Below are 25624 nucleotides of genomic sequence, written 5' to 3' on the forward strand. Positions count from 1 at the left end.
TTGTATTATGTAATATTTCCTCCCTAGCTTACAACCATTGAGGCCTGCCCACTGGATTGGGTGGCAGCAGAGATAAAATACACTGCTGTATTTCCATGAAATTGGAGAAAACAAGGAGGGGCTGATTCCCTGTCCTGTCTATAACATTCGTTTCTCAAGCAAGAGCAAGAAATTCTTCATGTTTTGCAGTATGTATGATTTTTAATGCACTTACATTACAGAGTGGACTCCATAACATAGGTAAATCTAAGTATCTAGTGCACAGGACTAGAGCCTAATATCATGACGCCATATATGCACCTTCAACAGAATATCTTGGGATTGTTTATGCCTAGCTGATACAAAAGATATAATTCATTCCTGGCCATTTTAATGGCCTTATCTTTGTTGCCTTTAACACTGCCATTCAAATCTCCCTTTGCTTTTGAAGACAAGTCTTAAGTGGCACCACCACACTCCAGATATAAATTCCTCATCTGTTACGTAGGGAGACCTTCACATTTCCTATTACAACCATCTGAGATCACACAGTTCCAAGAATCAATCTCCTGAAAGCAGGTCAAGTTTGGGAGCAAATCACCATTTGGTATCAACTGATGTAGCTACAGTAGCATCAGTAATGGCATTGCTTTATACTAGCTGAGGATCTTCCTCATAATTTGATGTACGTGAGCATCGATCAATATAACTAATGCTGCCACTGGGCATACTCTGAATAGCTGCATAGTCTTGATGCTGTGTTACAGATAGATAGGCTAAAGGGAAAAATGGACGTGTACATGGAAAAGAAATACTTCAAAAGTTGTTAAATGCAAAGATACCACTGGCTTAGGACATCTGTGACCCTAAACCTTTGGAGTGTGAAAAGCTGATGGAAAAGCATCACTAAATGCTTGGGCTAGTCTTACACTCATCTCTAAGCACTGGCTTTAAGCTATTGGTGGGCAAAGGACCTTAGACCATATGAAATTCTTTTATGTACATGTATTTAAAGGAATCCTAAAGTAATGAAGTCCCATTATGCTTCCAGTAAAAAGAACAGAATCCTAAGGCTTTTTGTTACAAAAGCTCATATGCTAAAACGTTACATAGATTGTCCAATAGCGGTATTTTTTTTCTTACCATATATATAGGAAACTCCAACCAGCTCAAAGATGGCAATGATGACAAGAGAGTAAGAAGCTGCATAAGTGTCCACAAGCTGTAACATATACATTCCACCCTAAAGAAAGAGAAGAGCAATTATTAGTGGCGTATAGCTGGTGTCTGTCCATGTGTGACAACTGTAACTGATGCGTAGGTTGGCAAAATGGATTGGAACAGGACATAAGGAGCTTTATTCCAAGAAACACTGACTGGACCCTCTAGATCTGTATGACAGTTTCTTCCTTCAGGGCACAAGTTAAGCAGCATAAGCAGCATAATTCAAGTGAGGAAAAGACTGAATCCATCTTAGGCTTTAGAACAGAAAAGCTGCCCTGCTAGGTGATGAGGTGAGGGGAAAGAAATAAAGAAAGAGTGATGAATGAAATAGCAAGATAGATTTTGTGCACCTCCTCTAAAAATTGCTGAAAGTTTATAATGCTGGAGGAATTGGTGGACAAAAGACACTGAAGACTATCAACAGTAGATGAGAATTTAATTACTAACTCCACAGTCTGCCAAGACTATCAGTATATATCTTATCTGTGAGGGAAGGCACCCAAAACTGGTGTGCATGTTTATGTGACATACAAAGATTATAGTTAAATGAATACTTAATTTCCATTACTGCTTTGGAGATGTTTGGCTGGAGAAAATCATAGAAGTCTGATTCACAGAAAGATTTGAACAGCAAAGTCTTTTTCTCCATAACAAAAAAAAAGGCTTTCAGACTCACCCAGTGAGTTCAGCTTAATCTTCAACAGAATTCAGCTTTGTCTTTTGCAAATTGTGCAGGAAGAGCATGGCCACCAGAGGGGAACTGGGAACAGACAGTGATACTCAAAAACAATATTATTACCTGAGTGATCATAGGAAATCCCATGATGAAAAAGGAGATGCAGCACCCAAGAGTGAAAAGTGGCTTGTGTGTACGCAAGTATTTGGGGAACTCATCCGAAACAGAAGTCACTATAGTCTCAATAGTGGCAAACTGAAACACAAAAGGATTCATTGTACACAAGGTGGTACAGCTGGCTTAAATGAGATTTTAACATTTTGAATCCTAGGTGTGAAATGCACAGATGTCAATGCCAAAGCTTCACCCAAATTAATTCAGCATTGATGGCCTTACTTCATTCCTCTTTTTGAAAAGCAGTTCACGGACTATATGGAAAACAGCGATTAATCTCATGGTCCTCCAAACAAATAAATAGGAAAAACAAGAAGAATGGAAAACAAAACCAGTTTACCATAGTGTCCAATCCAAGAGTCAGTAGCATCAAAAAGAATATTATAGCCCAGAATGGTGAGAGGGGAAGCCGAGTTAAGGCTTCTGGGTAAACCACGAAAGCAATTCCAGGACCTAGAAATGAGAAAAATAAAGGCTGTGATATCTTGCATGCTGACTAAACAGAAAAGAGGGAGATATGAAGAGTCATGTTTCAGTTTAGTACATTATTACTTACCTTGATAAAAGTAAAAAAAGATCAGATTGGTCTCTCCTATTCACAGAAAGATTTAACCATTACAGGATTGAGCCTCCCATGATTGATTTCTGTTTTGACTGTTTCAGAACACTCATACACTTCTGCTTTTCAAGCTCCAGAATACATATGTGACCAGTATACTGCTATACTGATCCAAATAGAAAAACAAACAAAAATTGTGTACTGAACCTGTGTTTCTTTCCTGCTCTGGGATCAAATTCTTGCTGCTGTCCCTTCCTATTAGCAATCCAGCCTTAGACCAGCACAGTAGTCACCCACACCTCAGGGCCACAGGGAACGGAAGAGAAAATAGTAAAATCAGTCATAGGACAGTTAGGGTTGAAAGAACTTCAAGATCATCCAGTTCCAGCCCCCCTGCCAAGGGCAGGGATGCCTCACACTAGTCCATGTCGCCCAAGGCTCTGTCCAACCTGACCTTGAACACTGCCAGGGATGGAGCATTTACAGCTTCTTTGGGCAGCCTGTTCAGTGCGTCATCACCCTCACAGTAGAGTATCTAACCTGAACTTCCTCTCTAGGTTTAAACCCATTCCCCCTTGTCTTATCACTACAGTCCTTGATGAAGAGTCCCTCTTCCAGCATCCTTATAAGCCCCCTTCAGATACTGGAAGGCTGCTATGAGGTCTCCACACAGCTTCTCTTCTCCAGGCTGAACAGACCCCATTTTCTCAATCTCTCCATAAGGGATGTACTCCAACCCCTGATCATCCTTTTGGCCCTCCTCTGGTCTTGCTCCAACAACTCCACATCCCTCTTATGTTGAAGACACCAGAACTGTACACAATACTCTAAGTGGGGTCTCACTGGAGTGGAGCAGAGTAGAGGGGCAGGATCACCTCCTTCGACCTGCTGGTCATGCTCCTTTTGATGCAGCCCAGGATACGGTTGACTTTCTGGGCTGCAAGCACACACTGAAGCTGGCTCATGTTAAGTTTCTCATTGACTAACACTCCCAAGTCCTTCTCCGCAGGGCTGCTCTGAAACACTTCTCTACCCAACCTGTAGCTGTGCTTAAGATCACCCCAAACCAGGTGTAGGACTTTGCGTTTCACACGAACTTCATGATATTAGCATTGGCCCACCTCACAAGCGTGTCAAGGTCCCTGTGATCCCATTCCCTTCCCTCCAGCGTATCAACCAAACCACACAGCTTGGAGTCATCAGCAAACTTGCTGAGAGCACACTCAATCCCACTGTCTGTGTCACCAACAAAGATGTTGAACGAAATCAGTCCCAACACCAACAAGGGGCATAACTTGTTACTGGTCTCCAATTGGACATTGAGCCATTGACCACAACTGTTTGTGTGCGGCCATCCAGCCAGTTCTTTACCCACCAAATGGTCCATCTATCAAACTGATGTCTCTCCAATTTAGAGACAAGGATGTCATACAGGACAGTGTCAAACGCTTTGCACAAGTCCAGGTAGATGACATCAACTGCTCTACCCCTGTCCATCAGTCCTGTAGCCCCATCATAGAAGGCCACCAAATTGGTCAGGCAGGATTTCCCCTTAGTGAAGCCATGCTGGCTGTCACCAAGCACCTTGTTGTTTTTCATGTGCCTTAGCATGCCTTCCAGGAGAATCTGCTCCAAGATTTTGCCAGGCACAGAGGTGAGACTGACAGGTCTGTAATTCTCCGGGTCATCCGTTTTCCCCTTCTTGAAAATAGGGGTTATATTTCTCTTTTCCCAGTCATCAGGAACTTCACCTGACTGCCATGATTTTTCAAATACGATGGTCAGTGGCTTAGCAACCCCGTTTGCCAGCTCCTTCAGGACCCGCAGATGGATTTCATCAGGTCCCATGGGCTTGTGTATATTCAGGTTCTTAAGATGGTCTCGAACCAGATCCTCTCCTACAGTGGTCCTAAGGTCTTCAGTCTCACAGTCCCTGTGTCTGCCTTCCAAGACTTGGGTGGTGTGATCAGAGCCTTTGCCAGTGAAAACTGAGGCAGAGAAGTCATTAAGAACCTCAGCCTTCTCAAAATCCATGGTAGTCAGTTCTCCCAACAGCTTCTGGAAAGAGCCCTAGTGTGTCTTTTGTTTGCAACATACCTATAGAAGCCCTTCTTACTATCTTTCATACCCCTGGCCAGACTCAGTTCTAACTGGGCCTTAGCTTTCCTAACTTGGTCGCTAGCTTCCCAGACAACATCCCTGTATTCTTCCCAGGCCACCTGTCCTCACTTCCACCTTCTTTAAGCCTCTTTTTTCCCCCTCTAAGTTTGCTCAGCAACTCATCCACCCATGGAGGCCTCCTTACCCTCCTGCTGCATTTCCTTCTAGTCAAGACACAACTGTCCTGAGCTTGTAGCAGGTGATCCTTGAATATCAAGCAACAGTTTTGGCTGCCCCTGCCCTCTAGGCTATATCCCATGGCACCTTACTGAGCAGGTTCCTGAAGAGGCCAAAGTCTGCAGAAGTCCAGGGCAGTGAGCTTGCTACATGCTCTTCTCACTGTCCTGAGGATCTCAGACTCAACCATCTCATGACCACTGCAGCCAAGGCTGCCTTGGAGTATCACATTCCCAACCAGTCCCTCCCTTTTGGTGAGCACGAGGTCAAGCATGGCAGCTCTCATTGTCAGCTCCTCTGTTACTTGCAAGAGAAAGTTGTCTTCCACACAACCAAGGAACCTCCTGGATTACTTGTGCTGAGCTGTACCGTCCCTCCAACAGATATCAGGTTGAAGTCGCCCATGAGGACAAGGGCCTGCAAGCATGAGGCTGTTCCTATCTGTCTATAGAGTGCTTGACCCACAAAGTCCTCCTGATCAGGTGGCCTGTGACAGATCCCATCAGAGTTCTCCCTTTGACACTAACCCACAAGCTCTCTGTTGGCTCTTCACCCAACCCCAGGAAGAGTTCCATACTTTCCAGCCTAGCATTGACATAAATAGCTGCTTCCCCTCCTCATCTGCCAGGCTTGTCTTTCTTAAAGAGCTTATAACCTTCCATTCCAACACCCCAACAATGTTTCTGTAATCCCAACAATGTCATATCCCCATATGTATGTGCACTTATCTAATTCCTCTTGTTTATCCCTCATACTACAGGCATGTGTAGAGAGGCATCTGAGCAGAGTTCCAAATGAAGCTGACCCATTACATGGAGCAGCTGAAGTAGCTCTTCATTGCTCCAGGCACATATTACAGGTGCTGGCAACTGACTGGGAGTGCTGGGATGGAATGATGCCCCCCTCCCCCAACACATCTAGTTTAAAACTGCCTTGATCAGCCTGGCAAACCTACCAGACCAGCTCCACCCGCCTCCAGTAGACCTGGCCTCCTAAATTGAGTCCCATGTTCTAGATACCCAAACCCCTGACTATGGCACCACTGTTCTAACCATTTATTAACCTGCCAAATCTGCCTGGTCTTTCCAGGGTCCTCCCCTTTGACCTGGAGGATTAGCCGTCTGATCACGAGGGCCTCTAATCACCTTTCCCAGGGCTCTGTAGTCTTTAGTTATTCCCGAGCTACTGCTGTACCTATCACTAGCACCCACATTAACCACAAGAAGTGGTTAATAGTCAGTGGACTTTTCAGTCCCACTAGTCAGACTAGAGCAGGCAGCCTCTCTCCAACATCCCTGATCCAAGCCTCTGCTAGGCAACATGCTTCCCTTGAGACTGGGTCAGGGAGACAGATGGGTGCCTCTGTTCCTTTTAAAGTAGAGTCCCCTAACACTATGACCCACCACTTTTTCCTGGCAGCACCAGTAGTGATCTTCTTTACCCCTGCATCAGCAGGTTGTTCATGTGGCAAGGTGTTTCCTCATTAGCCCCCTGCAGAGCTGCAAAGGGGTTCTGGGTGGGGACAACAGATTTAGGAGGAAGCCCCTTCCTTTTAATTATCCTCTTCCTCCATTTTTTGATGTTTTGGTTTTTATCACTAGCTCCCAGCTTACTGCATTAGCATCCTCTTTTTCTATATGAGCTATGGTGGATGCTTGCGGCCCCTGCACAGTTCAGGCCCGGAACAAGCATTCCTGCTTCCTCTCAGCTTCCCCCTGACATCTTGCAGCCTATTGACAGCGTCCCGCAGCTCAGCCCCTGCTGCAGGAGGACCTCCACCGAGTGCAGCCCTGCCCGTTGTGCACCCTCCCCTCACCAGACCAGTGCAGGCACTCTCTACACCCCGAGCTCTGCGCTGCAGCCTCCGCACTCACCGGCTCTGTGCGGGTGCAGACGCTGCCACCTCTGGGGCAGCCAGAGCAGAGCTCCCAGACTGGGCCCTGACTCTGAGGCGAGCGCTCGCTGTCCTCTCGCGCTGCCAGCGCCAACTGCAGCGCAGAGCTCCCTCGGTGGCTCTAGGCAAGCAGAACCGAGATACCTGAACACTGCGCTTTCCCACACTCCAGTGCTGAAGGCGTACCCACTGGAGATACTCACCTCGGCAAAATACTCTTCTTTAACTCATCAGCACACAGTCAAATGAAAAGGAAAGAACAGAACAGATGCACAGAGCTGCTGACACCAGACACAAAGTAATCACTACCATGAATCTAAAAAAAATCCGCAAAAAATTCTGAAGTAACACACAATGGGAAAAATTAGATGGGTCTTTTAAAACCTTATCCAGGAATTTTCTTTTCTTTGTCAGTTTGATATCTTGGGCTATAATTTGTATTGACTGTGAGAAAAAAGTTTTTACAAAGCTGCTTAGGTTTGCCTGAGAGAAAAGGCTGCAGGAATGTAGTAGCAGTGTTACAGTACATGGCACTTCTTCCCTATTTATCCCAGCTAATGGAGCACCCACTTAGAACACACTGAAGGATGTTTGCTGTCAGGCAAGATACAAATCAAGAGTCCAGTTGTACTCGTGCCATGCCCCCATGCCATGAGAAGGGACTCCAAACTCACTCTGTCCTGGTCATTTCTAACCTAGATTATTGTAACCCATTTCCTACAATCCTCCATGTTGTTTCTGTTTCAGAGAGAACTGCTGCTTTCTCACATACCAAGAAAGTTACAGTACATGTCAAAAATCTCCACGGGCAACTCATCAAGTGTTTGGTGGTTCCTTCTGAACAGCAGACATTTGTTAACACAATAAAACCCCAAACAACACAGCACATGACTCAGTAAGTGTCGCTGCCTTTAAAATGTGCTGCAGAAAAATTGCCTTCTGGAATAAGAACGTGCGTGTAGAACTACTATGTATTCACAATCACATTCTTTCATCTCTTGATTAAAGATTTCTTCTTGGCTATTAGGGATAAGGGCTCTGTTTATGCTAGCTTCCTGCATGTAGAAGCTTAAATAAGTGTTGGAATAATGAGTTCCCATTAATCAGTTTTAGGAAAAATTTAATTACAGAACATGAAACTGCACATCTCTCTATCTCGGCCCCTCGGAGTTCTCCAAGATATCCATGGCTGGAAGCATCCAGCCACAGGGAAACAGTCACAGAGAGACTGGCTCCCATCATCTCCAGATTTGGAGGCTTAGGTGGGTATGGACTCTTCCTAAAATTCTATTAAAGCCAGGAAAACTCCAAAGGTTTGATATGTGTTGAAATTAAAAAAGTTAAATGACCTTGAACTTTCATTTTAAATTACTCAGATTTTTCAACTGCCCTATGTTCTCAATCAAATTGATAGTAGGAAGAAAAAGTTAGATTATCTTACCTTTCTCTTCATGATAAGTGGTTTATTCGCTCTCTTCCTACTGTACTTCCCTCTTTCAATGCCTCACCCTCATGAAATATTTTTCAGTGGCCTCAACAGGCTTTTACAAATGCACTGACAGCCCTGCAATAAGATAGCCTACTGACAGCTTTTTTCCCATCCCTTGGAACAGCTGCTGGAACAGCTGGAAACAGAGCACTCCAGCCTGCAGCTCATTTCTCACCCAAAGGCCACCAACACGCATTCAATAGAAGAGGGTTTGTGATCCCCTGCGCTAAGCATTATGCCATTGCCAAGGAGATGAACCAGCTGAACCAGTTTCCTCCACCATCCCCAACAGCTATGTCTGTCCATCCCCTCTCTGCCCATCTCTCTGGAGCTTCAGCTTCACTCAAGCACAGTTCCTTTGACTTTCCTGAGGAGACAGGCTGAGAGAGCTGGGCTTGTTCAGCCTGGAGAAGAGAAGGCTCCAGGGAGACCTTAGAGCAGCTTCCAGTGCTTAAAGGGGATAACAAGAAACCTGGAGAGAGGCTTTTACAAGGGCAGGCAGGGACAAGACAAGGAGGAATGGCTTTAAACTGACAGACGGGAGACTGAGATGAGATCTCAGGCAGAAGTTCTTCCCTGTGAGGGTGCTGAGGCACTGGCACAGGTTGCCCAGAGAAGCTGTGGCTGCCCCATCCCTGGCAGTGTTCAAGGCCAGGCTGGACAGGGCTTGGAGCAACCTGGTCTAGTGGAAGGCATCCCTGCCCATGGCAGGAGATTGGAACTGAGTGAGCTCTAACGTCCCTTCCAACTCAAACCAGTCTGGAATTCTATAATGATCCTATGACAACCTAACTCATTACAAATGATTTCAGCGAGTCAGTATGATTTAGATTCTGGGGTTGGTTTTGTTTGGGATTTGTTTGTTTCAGGATGGAAGCAAAATCTAAACTGAAAATATTAATAGAAATATTACTCCTAAAACACTTAGCCTCACACAGAGTCTTTCAACCAAAATGGTCTAATCCATCCAGAAAATTAGGGCAATAGTGGAACATTTCTGTTTCCTCCTAGCCAAATGGCAGACAAAAGAGAAGATATGAGACACTGCAGACAGGATTGATATCATATTAACTTGCAACTGCAGTATCCCTTACTACTTCCTATCAAGGAATAATTCGCTAGCTGGCCATCTTATGAACTTCTTCTCTCAGACCCTCCAGCTGAATCCACAGCACCATTAGCAGTCCATCCTAGCACATCTCAACTGCTCCATAGCCCAGATAAGTTGACTCCCTGTGACTGAACTGCAGCCCATGAGTTTCTGATAACCTCAGCTGCTGGGGTGCCACATCATGACCAAAGGAGCTGCAGAAATTGCATGTGACCAGCATGTTTATTTGTATCTGAGATGCAAATTCTGTGGGATTATCCATGTTGCTATTTAAAGAGAAGAAATAAGCAAAAGGAAACTAAAAGCCTTTTCATTTTCTTAACTGGCAGCCACACCTTTTTCCTTCCTCTGCTGATCACCTCTTGACAGCTGTAGTAGCTGATTTCTAATGAACAATTAGAAACATTCTGAGAAAAAGTATTTTTTTTGAGAAAAAATAACATGTTGCCTGCTTCAACACCTCTTGTTCCAACAACTACAGGATTTCTGAGTCCCCAGCTCAGGTTGTCTGTTTTCCAGTTAGCTCCCACATCATCATCAATTGCAAATTAATCTTAATATCTTAGAATCATAGAATCACAGAATAGTTAGGGTTGGAAAGGACCTTAAGATCATCTAGTTCCAACCCCCCTGCCATGGGCAGGGATGCCTCACACGAAACCATGCCACCCAAGGCTCTGTCCAACCTGGCCTTGAACACTGCCAGGGATGGAGCATTCACAACTGCCCTGGCCAGCCCCCTCCAGTGCCTCACCACCCTTACAGTAAAGAACTTCTTCCTTATATCCAATCTAAACTTCCCCTGTTTAAGTTTTAACCCGTTACCCCTTGTCCTGTCACTACAGTCCCTAATGAAGAGTCCCTCCCCAGCATCTCTATAGCACCCCTTCAGATACTGGAAGGCTGCTATGAGGTCTCCACACAGCCTTCTCTTCTCCAGGCTCAACACCACCAACTTCCTCAGCCTGTCTTCATACGGGAGGTGCTCCAGTCCCCTGACCATCCTCATGGCCCTCCTCTGCACTTGTTCCAACAGTTCCATGTCCTTTTTATGTTGAAGACACCAGAACTGCACACAATAGTCCAAGTGAGGTCTCACGAGAGCAGAGTAGAGGGGCAGGATCACCTCCTTCGACCTGCTGGTCACGCTCCTTTTGTTGCAGCTCAATATACGGTTGGCTTTCTGGGCTGCAAGCACACACTGAAGCCAGCTCATGTTAATTTTCTCATTGACCAACACCCCCAAGTCCTTCTCCGCAGGGCTGCTCTGAATCTCTTCTCTGCCCAACCTGTAGCTGTGCCTGGAATTGCTCCGACCCAGCTGTAGGACCTTGCACTTGTCATGGTTAAACTTCATGAGTTTGGCATCAGCCCACCTCACAAGTGTGTCAAGGTCCCTCTGGATGGCATTCCTTCCCTCCAGCCTATCAACTGAACCACACAGCTTGGTGTCATCAACAAACTTGCTGAGGGCACACTCAATCCCACTGTCCATGCCACCAACAAAGATGTTGAACAAGACCAACATTGATCCCTGAGGGACACCACTCGTTGCTGGTCTCCAGCTGGACATTGAGCCATTGACCACAACTGTTTTTGTGTGGCCATCCAGCCAGTTCTTTATCCACCGAGTGGTCCACCTATCAAATTGATGTTGCTCCAATTTAGAGACAAGGATGTCATGCCAGACAGTGTCAAAGGCTTTGCACAAGTCCAGGTAGATGACGTCAACTGCTCTACCCCTGTCCATCAGTTCTGTAGCCCCATCATAGAAGGCCACAAAATTGGTCAGGCAGGATTTCCCCTTAGTGAAGCCGTGCTGCCTGATTTTTCCAAAATGACCTTCAAATATTACCATACGGAAACTACGGAAAGTCGTTTTGATTGCTATGCCCTATCTGTGTGCTGTCCTGGATTGAGGGGGATAACACTGGAACCATCCTCATAGAAAAACTCTTCACTTCCTACCTCCTGCTGCATCATACCAAATCAACACGACAGCACCAATGCCTCCATCAGTCACACTTCTAGCTCACATTCAGCTCTACCATTTCAGACTTTTCAGATACCCACTAGTAACCATCACACTTCACTAATCAAGACCTTCTAATCAGTTCTTCAGAAATGTTTTACTTCCCCATGGAGGCAGCTCCTTGCTCCCACTTTCAGAAGCTCAATCCACCTCTCACACAATGGTGGTCCCACTTTCCACAAGGCAAAGCCCACCATGCTCTCAATCCAAGATTCCCAGCACCAGGGACGACTTTTAACATGAAGAGGATTTGACAAACAGTAGCAGAGACAAATGAGAAGGCCAATAATCCCTTCTACTATGTGAAGGAAACATTTCACCCTACCTCCCATGAGTCATTTACATAAAGATTTGAAATGAGTCTCAGCTTGCTTCCTTCCTCCAAAGAGCCTTGAAAAGAGGCTTGAGGTAATATCTTGGCTCCCCAGTCTACCTTTTCCAGTACAAAAATGCCTACAGCTAGTTTGCTAACCCAATCCATTTTGAAGCCATTATTCCCACCTCCAGTGACAAAGTCATCATTAATAAGAGAGCTGAAGGTGCCATCAGGTGCCTAAATAATAAAACAGCAGTGTACGCTACCTTGGTCTGCCACAGCTTCAATATTCACTTTGAGTTCATTTGCCATGAAGCCAATAACTGAGAAGATGACAAAACCTGCAAATATACTCGTGGCACTGTTGGTACATGTGACTATCAATGTATCCCTGAAAAGAAAACAAACAAGAAGCCATGTCACCTTGTTGCAATACATGCAAGGGAAGGTTTTATATACATTTCAGGAGTCTCTCTCATGAGCACACACATCCTGTGGGAACTTTTACATTTACCAGGCACATTTGATGCTGATCAAAGATGACAGAAGTCTTACCACTGTCAGTAAACAGCTGTGCAAGTTTCCATCACCCAAATCCCTCACAGGAAACCAGGAGCCACGCAGAAGGTTAAGCTTTTGCCCTTTCCAAAGGAGATAGCAATGATATGATTTGTAATACCTTGGTTTACTCTTTAATTTGGCCACCTGCTCACTATATTACATACAGACTAACCACCACAGCACAGGTAAGATGATTTCTGTCCTGTATCTTTTTTGTGCTTCATACACAAAATTCCAGGGTTAAGCTTTCTGTGCCTTGCAGCACTCACTGAAAAGCCTGCCCATCCATAGAGGATTCCCTGGTACAGTTATCCATTGTTGTTAAGGGAATCTCAAGAAATCCACCCCTGAATGTCATACTACACTGGGTAAGTACATGTCACTTGCCAGGAAACCAGCCCTCATGATCCCCATCCATAATGATTACATTCTTGATGGGATTTTTATTATTTTCTTCACTATACATGCTTCCAGAAGACTTTCCCTTAAACTAGTACAACTCAGGAACAAACAGATCACTTGCTTTAAATGTTTGTGAAGGGTTTAAGTTGTCTAGAATTACTTATTCCTACTATTTGTCAGGAACAGAATGTAACATAACCCAAAAAGCTGTCAAGAACCTCACTGAGCTGGCAAACTCCTGAAATCTCCAACAGATCATCTTTTAACAGGAATGATTAGGTTAATTCTTCAGGTCTACAGAAAAAAAAATTACCATCTGTTTGGAATCCCCATGTGCTAACCTTCTTCCGAAGCCCACATAAGTTTTAAGTAAAATATTTTAGGCGTGCATTATGAAGTGAATTTATGTAAATTTTCGGCAATTATAGATTGTTTAACGGTGTTTAAAATTAATATGTAACTGAAAACTACAATTTTATCTGCAGTGTTAGGAATATAAGCATTGAAAGAGAATAGTCATGCTTCTTTCCAGCATTCAGGATGTGTTGTAAAAGTCAAAAGACTAGAAGTAGCTACGTTTTACTAATTATTTCTGTTTGTCTCCCATATCCCTTTCTAGCATAAGTAAAGCATGTATTTAGTACTAGACATGTAAGATTTTTATACTTCATTACCATGTGTTTCAGTCAAAACTTCAAGTCACATTTCCCAAACTCCACAAAACATTGCTAAATCAATGCACAAAGATAGCATGAGGCTTCTCCCTTTTTTTTTTTTTTTTTCCCTGATATTCTGGGTATATTAATTCATCACCAAAATAAATCAAAGGCCAGGACAAGCGTTGTCAAAAATAGGACCCAAGGGATTGCTGGGTGGGAGTTACTGAGTACACAATGCTGTTATTCATCTGTATTTTAGGATAATTCTCTTAAATTACTTTTGGACACTAGCAGGGAAAGATTTTGTAATTCATTTTTTAAATCCCAATCCCCATTTCTTTTTAAAGGTATTTTGTATACAGTACTTAGATGTTACAGGATATGGGAGTTCAAATCCCACGAAGCATGTGCTTTAAAGTCTTGATTCAGGAACATTTTTAAGCATACCATTGGGGCTGTCTTATGCATGCTGTTGCCTAGCCTGGATCAGCACCTCTGTCACAGCAGAAATCAGTAGAGATTTGCTTCAGTACAAAAAAGACTGGCTTTAAAGACAACCAAATATCAGTGAAGCATTCTACTTATTCCACTTGCTTTTATTTTTTCCTTCTGCATGCACTTACCTGATGTGTTTTTTGATGAAAAACTCTACTATGCCACTAGAACCATGACTTATTTCTTTATAAAGGCAATTTTCAATTTCACAACTTCAAATAACTTTATACGTGTAAAACCACACTAAGAGGAATCAGGGGGGAAAGGAGGGAGAAACAGTATTTAGGAGAGACAAGAATCACATCTATGGAAATTGCACATTAAACTCCTGCATGTCTCACAAGGACAAGCTTCAGCTTGTGATCAACACACAGGCTGTTGGTCAGCAGAGGCTGGCAGCTGTGACAAGATCTCATACCACTGCCTATGGCTGTTGACAGCTTCACAGGTTGCTTTTCAGCCTAAAACTGCTGATTCTGAAAATCCAGAGCAAGTAGGAGCTATAAAAAGCTTAAGGCTTATCTTGAGACTGGTAGATTAGGACCTGGAGAGAACATAGAACACACAAAAAAAAAAAAAAAAAAAAAAAGAAAAAGGATTCAAGAAACAAAACAAGAGATAAAAAAAAAAAGGATAAAAAAAAAAACAACAACCTCACACAAAAAGAAACAAGAAGAGGGAAGAAGGTAAAAAAGGGGAGAAGGGAGAAAGAAGTGAAAAAAAGAGGGGGAAAGAAGGAGAGAAAAAGAGGAGGGTCCTTCAAACCAGATGTCTGCAAGTTGGAAGACAATTTTTGGGTAAGACTTGTTCAAAAAGACCAATGGATTTCACTCTCGCATACCTGTAGCAGTTATTATGAAATTTATTGTAAGAAGAGAGAGTAATGAGGCCTCCCCATGCTGCAGATAAGGAGAAGAAAATCTGAGTGGCAGCATCCTTCCAAACCTAAAACAGATAAGGAAATAGCATTGGCTTCAGGAAAGAATGATAGAAAGATCAACAACACTGTGAAATATTACTGTGAGGTGATTAACAAAGTAGTTTAAATGAACTTAAGAGCAATTAACAGAACATTCAAAAGCAAAATCCAGGCTCTGAAATCCATAGTGCCCATTTGATTTGATGAGGAGTACTGCTCTTATTGAGCTCACATAAAATGAAAATACAACCTCTGCTGTGTATGGAACGTGAAGCTATTAAAAGTATGTCACATGATACATATCGGTTCAAATATATTCAGCAACAAAAATACAAATCAAGAGGAAAACATCTATATCAGGCACTTATGGTTTATTTGCCAGTGGCCCTAAGTAGTGCTTTATCTTCTTCACCGAAGTAAGAACCTCAGTGTTGCTTGGTGTGCTACTTATGAATGAGATTACATTAAAATTAGGGTAAATATCTATCACTGGGTGTACATCAAACAGCACAGCGTAAGTTAGGGCTATTTAGACTTGAGGGCACAGTTTTCTCCCATTAGAAGAAAATACATGCTCAGTCAAGTCTTTTTTAAAAAGCCACAAACAAAACAACCAAACAGCACAGTTCGTTCTCTAACAAAGTTTTTCAAAGCCATCAATTCCTTTACATTTCTAAATACCCCGGAATTTCAAAGAAGTTTGTCTTACTTATCAGTTGCAAAATGTCTGGGGCATTGGTATTTGTATTTACAAACTTTCCTACAAAGGCTGATTTTCCACCCAAGTCCACAGTGCAGACATGGAGATCCAGGTAGATGCACAGACGCACAGTCACCTAGACACACACTAAGTGTGAAGGTATTACTTAAATGCTACTTTAAGTTACCAGCCAGCAAACAGTCAGTCCTTCATCTGAGCGTAATATACATCTATTAATTCATGTTGCATTGCAAAGAAAAGTGAAAACAGACACTTGCCTGAATATTGTCACTTACCCAGAGTTATATAAATATTCAGTGTATTCAGACAGCCCCATTTTGCAAAAGGCAGCAGTTCTCACCTCCTTTATTGCACAATGTGGGATCCAAAAACACTCACATTGAATGCAAAATGCATTTATGTACTGTTCACAAAAAGATTTAATACTCCCACCCCCAAAGGATCGAAACACCCATTATTTGCAGAGGTAGTAAGGGAATTAAGATCTGCACAATTTATGCAGGAAACTGTTTTCAGCTTTGATTTATCAGTCTATCAGTGTGATATCATGCTATCAGTAGAGGAAAAACTTTTGTAGAGGGGAAAAATAGATAAATAAATACAGTAAATTTCCTGTGGTGTTGCTAAAAATCCCTCTGAAATATCTAAGGGAAATACTTTGAATTCTAACTCCCACTTCAGTCTCCAGACTCCTGCTTCAAGACACCCAAAACCATCACAAAGGCACTCATGTGCTGTATCAGACAAATACATGATCCATGAGTTAAGTCTACAGACACAAACCTGTGTGTGGTTTTGGAACATGTTTTACTGTCTTCACTGGCAACAAATGGCTTTTTAGAAACCAGTTGAAATCACGAGGCAGCAGAGCTGAAGCTCCAGCTCATACAGTCAATGTTCCAAGAGCAAAGCCAGTCACCAGGTCCCTTCATTCTGCCTCCTCCTACACAGCACATAGCCTTGCTTCTTACCACATGATGAAAATGGTAACTCGGCTATTCTGTGCCAGTATAAGTGCTATTGTGGAGTTAAGTTGGGATGTATCATTTGATTTTGTTAAAATGAATCTCTCATATGCATTATTCAGAGCAATCTTTGCTCATTGAGTAAAACACACCCATTCACAGCATTTATCAAGAAACACAGTTAAGTTTCTTATGTTACCTCTTAAAAGCTTCATGTGCTTGTTCAACTCAAGGCAGCATCCAACAGACATGAGCATGTGAAAATCTATACTTACTTCCTTTTTAATTCCCTATTTTCCACCTTCTCAAAGATTCAGGTGAAATATTCAGTGTGAAATAAATATTATTATAATATATGTTAAAAAAAAAAGTTATATTTTTTAAAACATAGCAAACATGTTAAAAAACAAACATTATAGAATAGTTAGGGCTGGAAAGGACCTTAAGATCATTCAGTTCCAACCCCAAATAACAAACACAAGTAACACCACTCCACCTAATATAAGGAATAAGTTTGCACAGATGCCAATCCTGCCTCTGCACACAGAAAATGCTTGTAAAAGGCACTAAGAGATCTTCATGACTTATTCACCCCAGCAGAGTTACAAGTGCAACAAGAGGCCCACCATAGCATCAATTAGCTTCTCCCACTTTGGCGTGATGAAGTACCAGATTCCAGCTCCAGCTCCAGGTAGAGTTACTCCTCTTATAAGAAGGATGATGAGAACTACATAGGGGAACGTAGCTGTAAAGTACACTACCTGGGCAGACAAAAGAAAAGCAGATTATTGAAAGGGCTTATTTGGATCCCTGGGAAGTGAGGGAGGAAATACAAGTGCTGTACTATTCCCTGAAGAAAGCGATTGCTCAAGCTCAGAGACAATAGCCAGGGGAGATACTAGGAAGACAACAGGAAACCTGTTCCCAGAAAATCTGAAGTTTTACAGCTCTTTTTGTGGCTAAAAAGAGGAATAACATCAATAGCAACAGAGGTAACAGTTGGGATTCTAGACAGAGAAAGGAAGAAACAGCAGAAATGAAAGTCTGGAGAGGAACATCAGGAATCTACAGCTGAATGAAAATATCCTTTTTGATTCTTGCCAAGAGTAAACTAACACAATTCAGTGGAAACTGAACAAACAATGCCATTCAATAGCATTTACATTCCTGATTTTTTTCAATATATTTCTCCATATTTAACTAAGCCTACAGAATTTCTATTACTCTTTGTATCTCTTAATCATTACATATCACTATGACAATATAAATGGTCCCAATGCAAAAAAGGAAAGTCAGTGGAACGACCCAGTTAGACCTTATCATCATGATGTCTAAATACACAACAGAGGTAGAGCTTTTAATGTCTTAATAATTTTCTATTACAGAGCAGAGCACTCTCTGTAGTCAAATAAAAAGTCCAGTTAAGCTGTACATTCAAAAGTATTTCAAATCCTTTACACATTAACCTCTGAATCTTACAGGGACCAGAAACCTCCAAGATCCAGTGACTTTGGAAACTCTTTCCCAACTTTGTCTTTCCTGCTTCAAGAAGCTTCCCTGAGGATTTTTTTGCTTGGTTGTTTGTTTTTTTTTTTTTGTGGGTTTTGGTTTTTTTTGTTTTGTTTTGTTTTTTTTTTTTATGTGCAGTGAATATACTGAGCTCATCTATGAAGAAATAGAGGTTTTCTGCCCCTGACACCAGAGAGTCCCTATTTTTTTTGGCCATTAAGGCTCACTGAAAGAAATATCTATTGCCTCATCTAAACCCAAGTTATTCTCCTGTACATCATCCATTTATTGACTTTGGCCTTTCACAAAGTAATTTTTCCTGTCACATTAAGGGATGGGGTGGGGAAAACATCACACCTTTCCCCTGGTTCTCTGAGTCTCTGGATTTACTGGATTTACATTTTAATGACAATTCCCAAGCTACCTCCCAATAGACATTGCCAGCTTCTAGATGCAAAGGGGTGGCTTGGAATGAGAAGCTTTGTGCCCAGCTCAAGAAAATTCATAGCTATCTCTGCATATCCACTATCCTTATCCCAAGAAATAGCTAGCTATTCCCCTCAAGCTTTATTATTTTAGTCTTTGTAAATAAGCTAGATTTATGCTAAATCACCTTCTAACATTTTAACCTATGTGCTAATTGCAGTAGCATTGATGGAGAAGGCTCAGCTACTCCATTCCTGCAGGGTTCACAAAAAAGAGCACTCAGATCAGTGCTGCTTCTTAAGGACAAGCTGCGTTTCCCTGCTCAGATGCTGCCTGGCCAATCTGTATGCCTGTAATTCCACTCCAGTGAGTAGCACACTCCCTCTTGAGAGGGCTGTGAGTGAAGGGCATGGCAGAAAGCTGCAGGTGAGAGGGGCAGGGGGCAATGTGACATACGAGAGATCAGGGAAGCAGAGCAAGAAGCTGGCTTATGCAAGAAACAGTTGTAGAAACATGGTACACGAGTATTTGGGAAAAGCAGACACACACAGCACTGCTCACACTCACCAGAGTCAATTTAAATTTGATTCTGATTTTAAAATGTAATTTAACATCTTAGTTTGCAACCTAATTTCCCTGATCCCAGCAAAATGAGAGATGATTGCAGGAATTAATGAGCACCACACACCACAAGGAAGGTTGCTTTTGCCATCCAAGTGCTGAGCGCAGCTCAAGGGTTCATTTTAAACTTACTGAAGATTAGGGAACAAATGCTGAACCAGAATTTTCTCTATTTTTAATGTTTTGGCTAGACTGGAAAGCACGGCCAGGAAAAGGGCATTTCATTAATACTTAACCACTTAGTGAATATCATTTTCAGTAATTTACAGCCTTAAACCAGGGTGTGATTCCTTACAAGCAGCACACTGCTTTCTTGAAAGTAGACAGTCACAGTTGTTTTCCTTACTTTTCCTGATGACTTGATTCCTTTAGCAAGGGATGCATAGACAATCACCCAAGCTAGGAAAAGAGATAGTGCCAAGGGCCATCTGATCTCACCAGGATATTCAATCCCTGCTGAAATCTTCAGTACAAAGTACCTAAGAAATAAAGAAATTATGAGAAAATTAATTAAAAGGATAAAAAATAATGACAGCAACTGCAGGCAGTAATTCAGTGCCAATTCCTTCAGTATTTTGTTTTGCTTCAGCTCTCTCAGCAGTTTCTCTAGAAGGTTCCAGTGATTCTCACCATGAATTATTTTATTTATCTGCATTGCAGTAGTAGATAAAGATGCCAGAGCTAACCCTCCAGCTGAGCTAAGCACCATAGGAACAGAGAACAGAGCACAAATAACCCAGCGTTTGAAATTCAGTTGTCATCATTCCTAAGCCTAAGAAAAGGGTATCATTTGTTGTCCATAACTGTTGTATTTTCAGCCTTCCAAACAGGGAGGTGTTGTCGGTTAAAGTGGGGTTTAGAGGAATGTGAGCATAATGTCTTTAAACCAAGACAGATCTTACTTGAAGTATTCTTCACTTCCACTGACAAAGGTTTTGTTGCCTTCACTGGTGAAGTTAACCATAGTCAGGTTTGGATAGGCACTCATACAAAAAGTGGAGTTCTTGATTTGGATTTTTGGGTGGTCACCAATAATGCAGGAATCTGGGAAGAAAAGAGGAGGTAGAGGAAGAGAAAAATGACTTGTTTAGAGTTTTTTTTTTATTCAGGTTGGGTATAAAATGAGAACAAAAAGTGTGACACAGAAGTCGAGGATTTTGGTGGGGGGGGGGGGGGGTTATAGCTGAAAAATTCCATTTATCTTTGATGAGGAAAAATACAAATAAAAGAGGTGAGAAAGAGCCCATTTGCGGCAGACCACATAAAGGCAGCTTGGGAAGAGATGTTGCCTCCATACTGGTAACCTTGCCTGGTCATGGTTATCTGCAGTCTCCTCTGGCATCTCCCAGGGGTACAGCTGTGGTGGAGAAAGCTCTGGAAAGCCACCACGGACACAGGGAAGAGGAGGGGGGGGGGATAAATTAAAAATCTATATATTAAAAAAAAAGGAAAAATATTGGTGGTATCAAACGAAAGAAATGGGGGCAAGAAAGAAATGGAGGGAAAGAAAAGGGGGGGGAATGGAACAAAAGGGGGGGAAGAAAATGCACAGAAAAGGGAAAAAAGGAAATGGGGCAAAAAAAAAAAATTAAAAAGAAAAAGGAGAAAATAAAGAAAAAGAAAAGGGGGGAGGGGCAAGAAGGCAAAAACCGTCTGTCCCAACTTACCTAACAAAAGTTTGTTTTTATCTTTACAGTCTGGTGTGTTCCAGGGGTTGTTGCAGGAAGCCCAAGGGAGTACGGGGACGAAGGATGCAAAAAGGTAGAAAAGCGTGTAGCAGAGGATAATGTTGTAGTATATAGCTATCAGGACAGAGATGATCAGCATTGCGATGCCACAGCCTGGGGAAACAGGCAGAGACACGGGGCTAATGCAGTTAAACCCAGGTGGGATGGGATTGGGGGGGGGGGGAATCGGCGGAAATTGAGCAGGGGAAGGCGCAAATTGACACCTCAAACGCGGCTCGGCTCACCTTGCAGGGCGGGGATGGCTTTCCACACCGACACGGGGCCCTGGCTGGCGAATTGCCCCAGGGATACCTCCAGGAAGAAAATGGGGATCCCGGCCAGAGCCAGCATCATCAGGTAGGGGATGAGAAACGCACCTGGAGGAGCAGAGCAGGGACGAGACAATGACCTGAACTCATCGCAGCAGTGGGACTCGCCTCCCTGCCTGCACCTCTACCCCACGGCTGCTGCGGGCTGCGGACGGGGCCGCTGCTGCCCGCGACACAGGCGACAACTTGGCCCAGACCTGCAGCTAAATCATTATTCCCAATGGATTATTGGTTTCCTGTGCCCCCACCTCGGCGCCGGGGCGCAGCTTTCTGCATCTCCAGCACCTCCTCGGGACAATATTATTGTTAAATAAGTATTTTAACACATCCTACTTCAGAGTACTTAGGGAAAAGAACTAGTCCAGCATGAGGCGTCCCTGCCTATGACAGGGGGTTAGAATTCGATGATCTTAAGGTCCTTTCCAGCCCTAACTGTTCTGTGATGATCCTATGAAAACAAAAACCACCTCACTGTTTGTTGTTACAGATTGATTTCGGTTTAAAACCTCTCTCAGCTACCACATGAGAGTTTCCAACGACCACAGCCCTGAGCTCGCACTGCCGTGTATTGAACACGGCAACACGCACCGGATCCCGGCTTAAATAAGAGCTTTTGCCCGGGGGAACCTCCGCAAATAATTTTTTTTCCCTCCTCCCCTCCCTTAAAACTACTCAGGCGCAACCCCTCTTCCAGTTTTCCTTCTGCATCCCGGGGAGCAGCATTCGCCATATTTCAAACGATTATTTTTCAACCAGGTTATTTAGAGATTTAGGAGAAATCACCCAAACCTCAAGAAATAAAAGAACGTCTCCACTCTTCAAACATCCTCGTGTGACTTTCATAGAAACAGCTCGGTTGGAAACGACAATTAGGATCATCAAGTCTCCACTTAGAAGTCGTTTGTCCCGTTCCCCTCCTCCTCCCTCCTCTCACCAACACACACCCCCCTGGTTTGCGGGCTCAGATCCGATAGCGTTTAAATCAGACGGGGGAGGAGGGGGGGGTAGTCTGCCCTCCGCGTGATCGACCTTCGTCTTCCTCCCTCCCGGCCAGCACCATTTCCAGGTGTTTTTGTAAGGAAAGCGCTACCTCAACGAAATCTTATCGGAGCTTCCCTATTTTCAGAGCTGACCTTCAAGAAAACCCAGGCACGGTTTTCACCGAGTCGCTGGAGGTGCCCCCGGGAGCCGCTTCCCTCCTGTTTCCCCCCACTATGGAGGAGGGCCCGGCTCGGCCACGCACATTACTGCAGGTAGAGAGAGACAGGAAAAAGCCATCCTACCTCCCCCATTCTTAAAGGCCAGGTACGGGAACCTCCAGACATTGCCCAGCCCCACTGCATAACCCACCATGGAGAGGATGAAGTCCAGCTTGCTAGACCAGTTCCCTCTGGCTTTATTTTCATCCCCCACATCGTCTTCCTAAAAAGGAGAGAAAAATGGGAAAAATCAATCATAACAAAAAATATAAATAAAAAGAGAGAAATATATATTGCAAACAAGCCTCGCTGTGCTGCGGCTGCCGGGTGCCCTTGGGGGAGACACAGTCAGAAGCGAGGAGAGTCCCTTCCCTCCCACCGCCCCCCGCAGACGTCCTCCGCTAGCGAAAACAGAAAAGCGACTTTCGACAGAGGAAACCATGGCCCCGTCTCGGGCAGCTCCCGAGCGAGAGGGTAGCGGAGGCTGCTGCCCGGGTGTGCTAGTGGCGCTGCCCCACTTCGCCCCCCACCCCCTGGGGCGAACCGCGCAGGTCTCGGCTCAATGGGTCCCTTCCCGGGGACCCCGGCCACTGCAATGCGCATCTCCCGGTGATGCTGGCGCCTGCACGGCGCTGCAGGGGTGGGGATAGCCTAGCCCCTAATTCTCTGCAGCACCGAGGGTCCCATCGCCCTCTTTGGGAGTGAAGCCCTCGGTGCCCTTGGACGGGTAAGGACCCAGCACAGCCGCAGGGGCCCGGCTCTTTCCCCTGGCACATACAAAGGAAGTGAAAACACCGCTTTTACAGGATGAACACTATCCCCACTTCCCCTTTCAGAGCAAACCCTGAGAGCCGAGGTGAGCCGGCACCTTCACGGCCTCGCACCTCACAACGGAACCCCCTTCCGGGGCACACAGGCTCTGGTGGGGTTTGAAGGGCTGGGGGATTCGGTTGATTTATTTCGCCGTCCTTTTTTGTTACCGCCAGCGGTTTGAGCAGCCCGCGGATGGGGGTGGGGGTAGGAAGAGGATCCTTTGGCATCTGATGCCGGGACAGAACTTGGCCTCCCTTGGGAACGCATCCCCGGTGGGCGCACAGCGTGTACCCCAGGTCGGCACCGGGTCATACTGACAAGAATGGCTCAGTGAACGCATCGGAATTAGACTGTCGTTTGCACCGCCAGCTCCCTCCAGGAGTACAGCGCTGGCACTAAGATCCACTCTCCCCCCTTCTTTTTCCTCGTTTCCCACGGCACAGCCTCATTCCCGACTTATTTGGACCAGACTTCAGCGCTCCAGCCCCAAATCGGTGCTGAGTGGCAAAGACCTCTCACTGCCACGGCCAGAAAAGAGGGAAGAAACCCTTTAAGGAGCCAACTTACCCCCTCCACTCTGCCAGGAAGAACAGAAGTGTTGCCATTTGCACCCAGTACCACGGTACTCTGGCTCAAGGTCACCCAGGAGCCCTTGGCGTTGTTTTGCTCCAGTGTGCTCTTACCGAGGTTTAGGTTAGCGTCCCCGTCGGTGCTTTGCAAAGCGGGAATTTTGCAGTGAGGGATCGCAGTTTGCCCGATGGGCCCTGCCCCGGGGCTGTGTTTGCATGGGAAGGTTTCCACAGATCCCCTCCGGAGGGTGGAATTGGCTTGCACCGGGGTGCTGCTGAGCTTGCAGACCCCGACTTTGGTCCTTTCAAAATCGTTTGGTTTAGCTTCTTCGGAGGGAATTGTTTTGGAGTCTTTAGAGAGCGGTGGGGAAAGCCCAGCCATCACAGCGGGGGCTGGAGATGGGACATTCTGCAGATCATTTTCAGGACTGATTCTTAAAACTCCCGCACCTTCATGGGGTCCAGGAGCAACGGCTTCAGGGCTGTTCACAACCTGCTTGCTCATATGCCTTTGACTGATGTAATCCTAAAATGACAATGTCACATATTTTACCAAAAAGGAATATATATATATATATATATGCACACACAGAGATACATATATGGACTGCACAGATTCTACAAATTTGTGTCCTGGACAAAACGCGTGCGCTAGACAATCTGGATGCTAAAGTGTTGCCGAATTTCAAGATGCCCCAGCACGACCTTCTTGCTCTGTCACTCAACGTTAATGTTGTGGGGAATAAACAGTAAGGTACACAAACACCCCCTCAAATCAACCAAACAAAAGCCCGCATCAGAATCTGCAAAGCTGTAACTCGAGTTTAAAAGAAGTGTTTCTACAGCATTGCGCTGACAGACCTCGTTAGATTTCACATCACGGCTGCAGGATGCTCCCTTCCCTATCACCATTGTAGAAAGATTCTTTAATTTTACGCCCCATTTCCTTTCTGTCATTCAACAATACACAGCGGCTTCCCACCTCACCCCCCTTTTTTTAATAAAAAATAAAAATTATATCTAGGCAATAGACAAGCTGCCTTGTAGGGAGCTGGAGATATTAAAAAAAAAAGCGAAATAGCGCTGCTGAGCAGTTCTGAGCTGGCTGACACCCTTCAAAACCCAATACAAGACAGTGAAATGCAAAGATTACACACACACACCAGCACAGAGCGGAATTCACACCAGGTTTCCCTATTTTGTTTATAATGTCCTCGCTTTCCCTATTCTGTTTCTTATGTCCTCACTCTCCCTATTCTGTTTCTAATGTTTTCAACCCACACATCTCTGTAGTTTCTATTGTTTTTATTTTAAGCATTCCATACTAATTAAACAGATTTCTGATTACACTCCCAAAGCCATCCCCCACCTTTCCCTCCAGTTTAAAATTTGAATGCATCTTGCTTTAATACCTTAAACCCACAGACAAACCCTGCTTTTCCAATCAGTTTACCGTTAGCTTTCCAAATACAGCTTCTTTCTAGAAGGCGATGTCACCTAACTACTCGTCACTGCTCCAAGTTTTCTCTCCTGCTCTCCCAGCGTCAGGAATAAGGTCTGCAAGGACTCGGTCGCGAACCGAGTGAAATTCAGGGTATCACCGATTCCCGCTTCCCCGGCAGCAGCCCTACCCCCCAGAGTCTGCAGTCAGCTCCCGTCAGCACAGCGGACAACTTCACATTCAGCACCATGGACAGCTTACTTTATGGCACTGCTTCTTGCCTCCCTCCAGCCCTTCTCGATCTCAAGGAAAAGAAACCGAGCACTTACCATGCCTCAAACCGCCACAGACCCACTCGGCAGAGGTAAAACCAGCAGTACAGGCAATTGCCAGACTGGATTTTGCCCAGTTCAGGAGAAAGCTTTCTATACTTCCTTGGGAAAGACTGGGTTTGCGTCAGTGCCTAGCAAGGTGCCC

General features: G+C 44.3%; 1 protein-coding gene across 2 annotated transcripts in view; it reads right to left on the reverse strand.

The window, feature by feature from the left end:
- The window catches only part of SLC6A5 (solute carrier family 6 member 5), a 39963-nt gene extending 15735 nt beyond the window's left edge, over window positions 1-24228 (reverse strand). For both annotated transcript variants that reach the window (XM_061453085.1, XM_061453084.1), the window contains exons 1-12: window positions 23705-24228; window positions 22409-22547; window positions 21042-21173; window positions 20737-20910; window positions 19972-20113; window positions 19416-19548; window positions 17140-17274; window positions 14750-14853; window positions 12058-12182; window positions 2394-2506; window positions 2003-2134; window positions 1123-1222 (exon numbers count right to left, since the gene is read on the reverse strand). In XM_061453085.1, the coding sequence (XP_061309069.1) occupies window positions 1123-1222; window positions 2003-2134; window positions 2394-2506; window positions 12058-12182; window positions 14750-14853; window positions 17140-17274; window positions 19416-19548; window positions 19972-20113; window positions 20737-20910; window positions 21042-21173; window positions 22409-22547; window positions 23705-24211 (1936 nt within the window). In that variant the 5' untranslated portion in view covers window positions 24212-24228. The remainder of the gene's footprint in view (window positions 1-1122; window positions 1223-2002; window positions 2135-2393; window positions 2507-12057; window positions 12183-14749; window positions 14854-17139; window positions 17275-19415; window positions 19549-19971; window positions 20114-20736; window positions 20911-21041; window positions 21174-22408; window positions 22548-23704) is intronic.
- Window positions 24229-25624: the final 1396 nt, after the last annotated feature.

This window comes from Pezoporus flaviventris, unplaced genomic scaffold, assembly GCF_033815535.1.
Source record: "Pezoporus flaviventris isolate CSIRO_AGI_PZ_B2104156 unplaced genomic scaffold, CSIRO_AGI_Pfla_v1 ptg000014l, whole genome shotgun sequence".
Taxonomy (NCBI): Eukaryota; Metazoa; Chordata; class Aves; order Psittaciformes; family Psittacidae; genus Pezoporus; species Pezoporus flaviventris.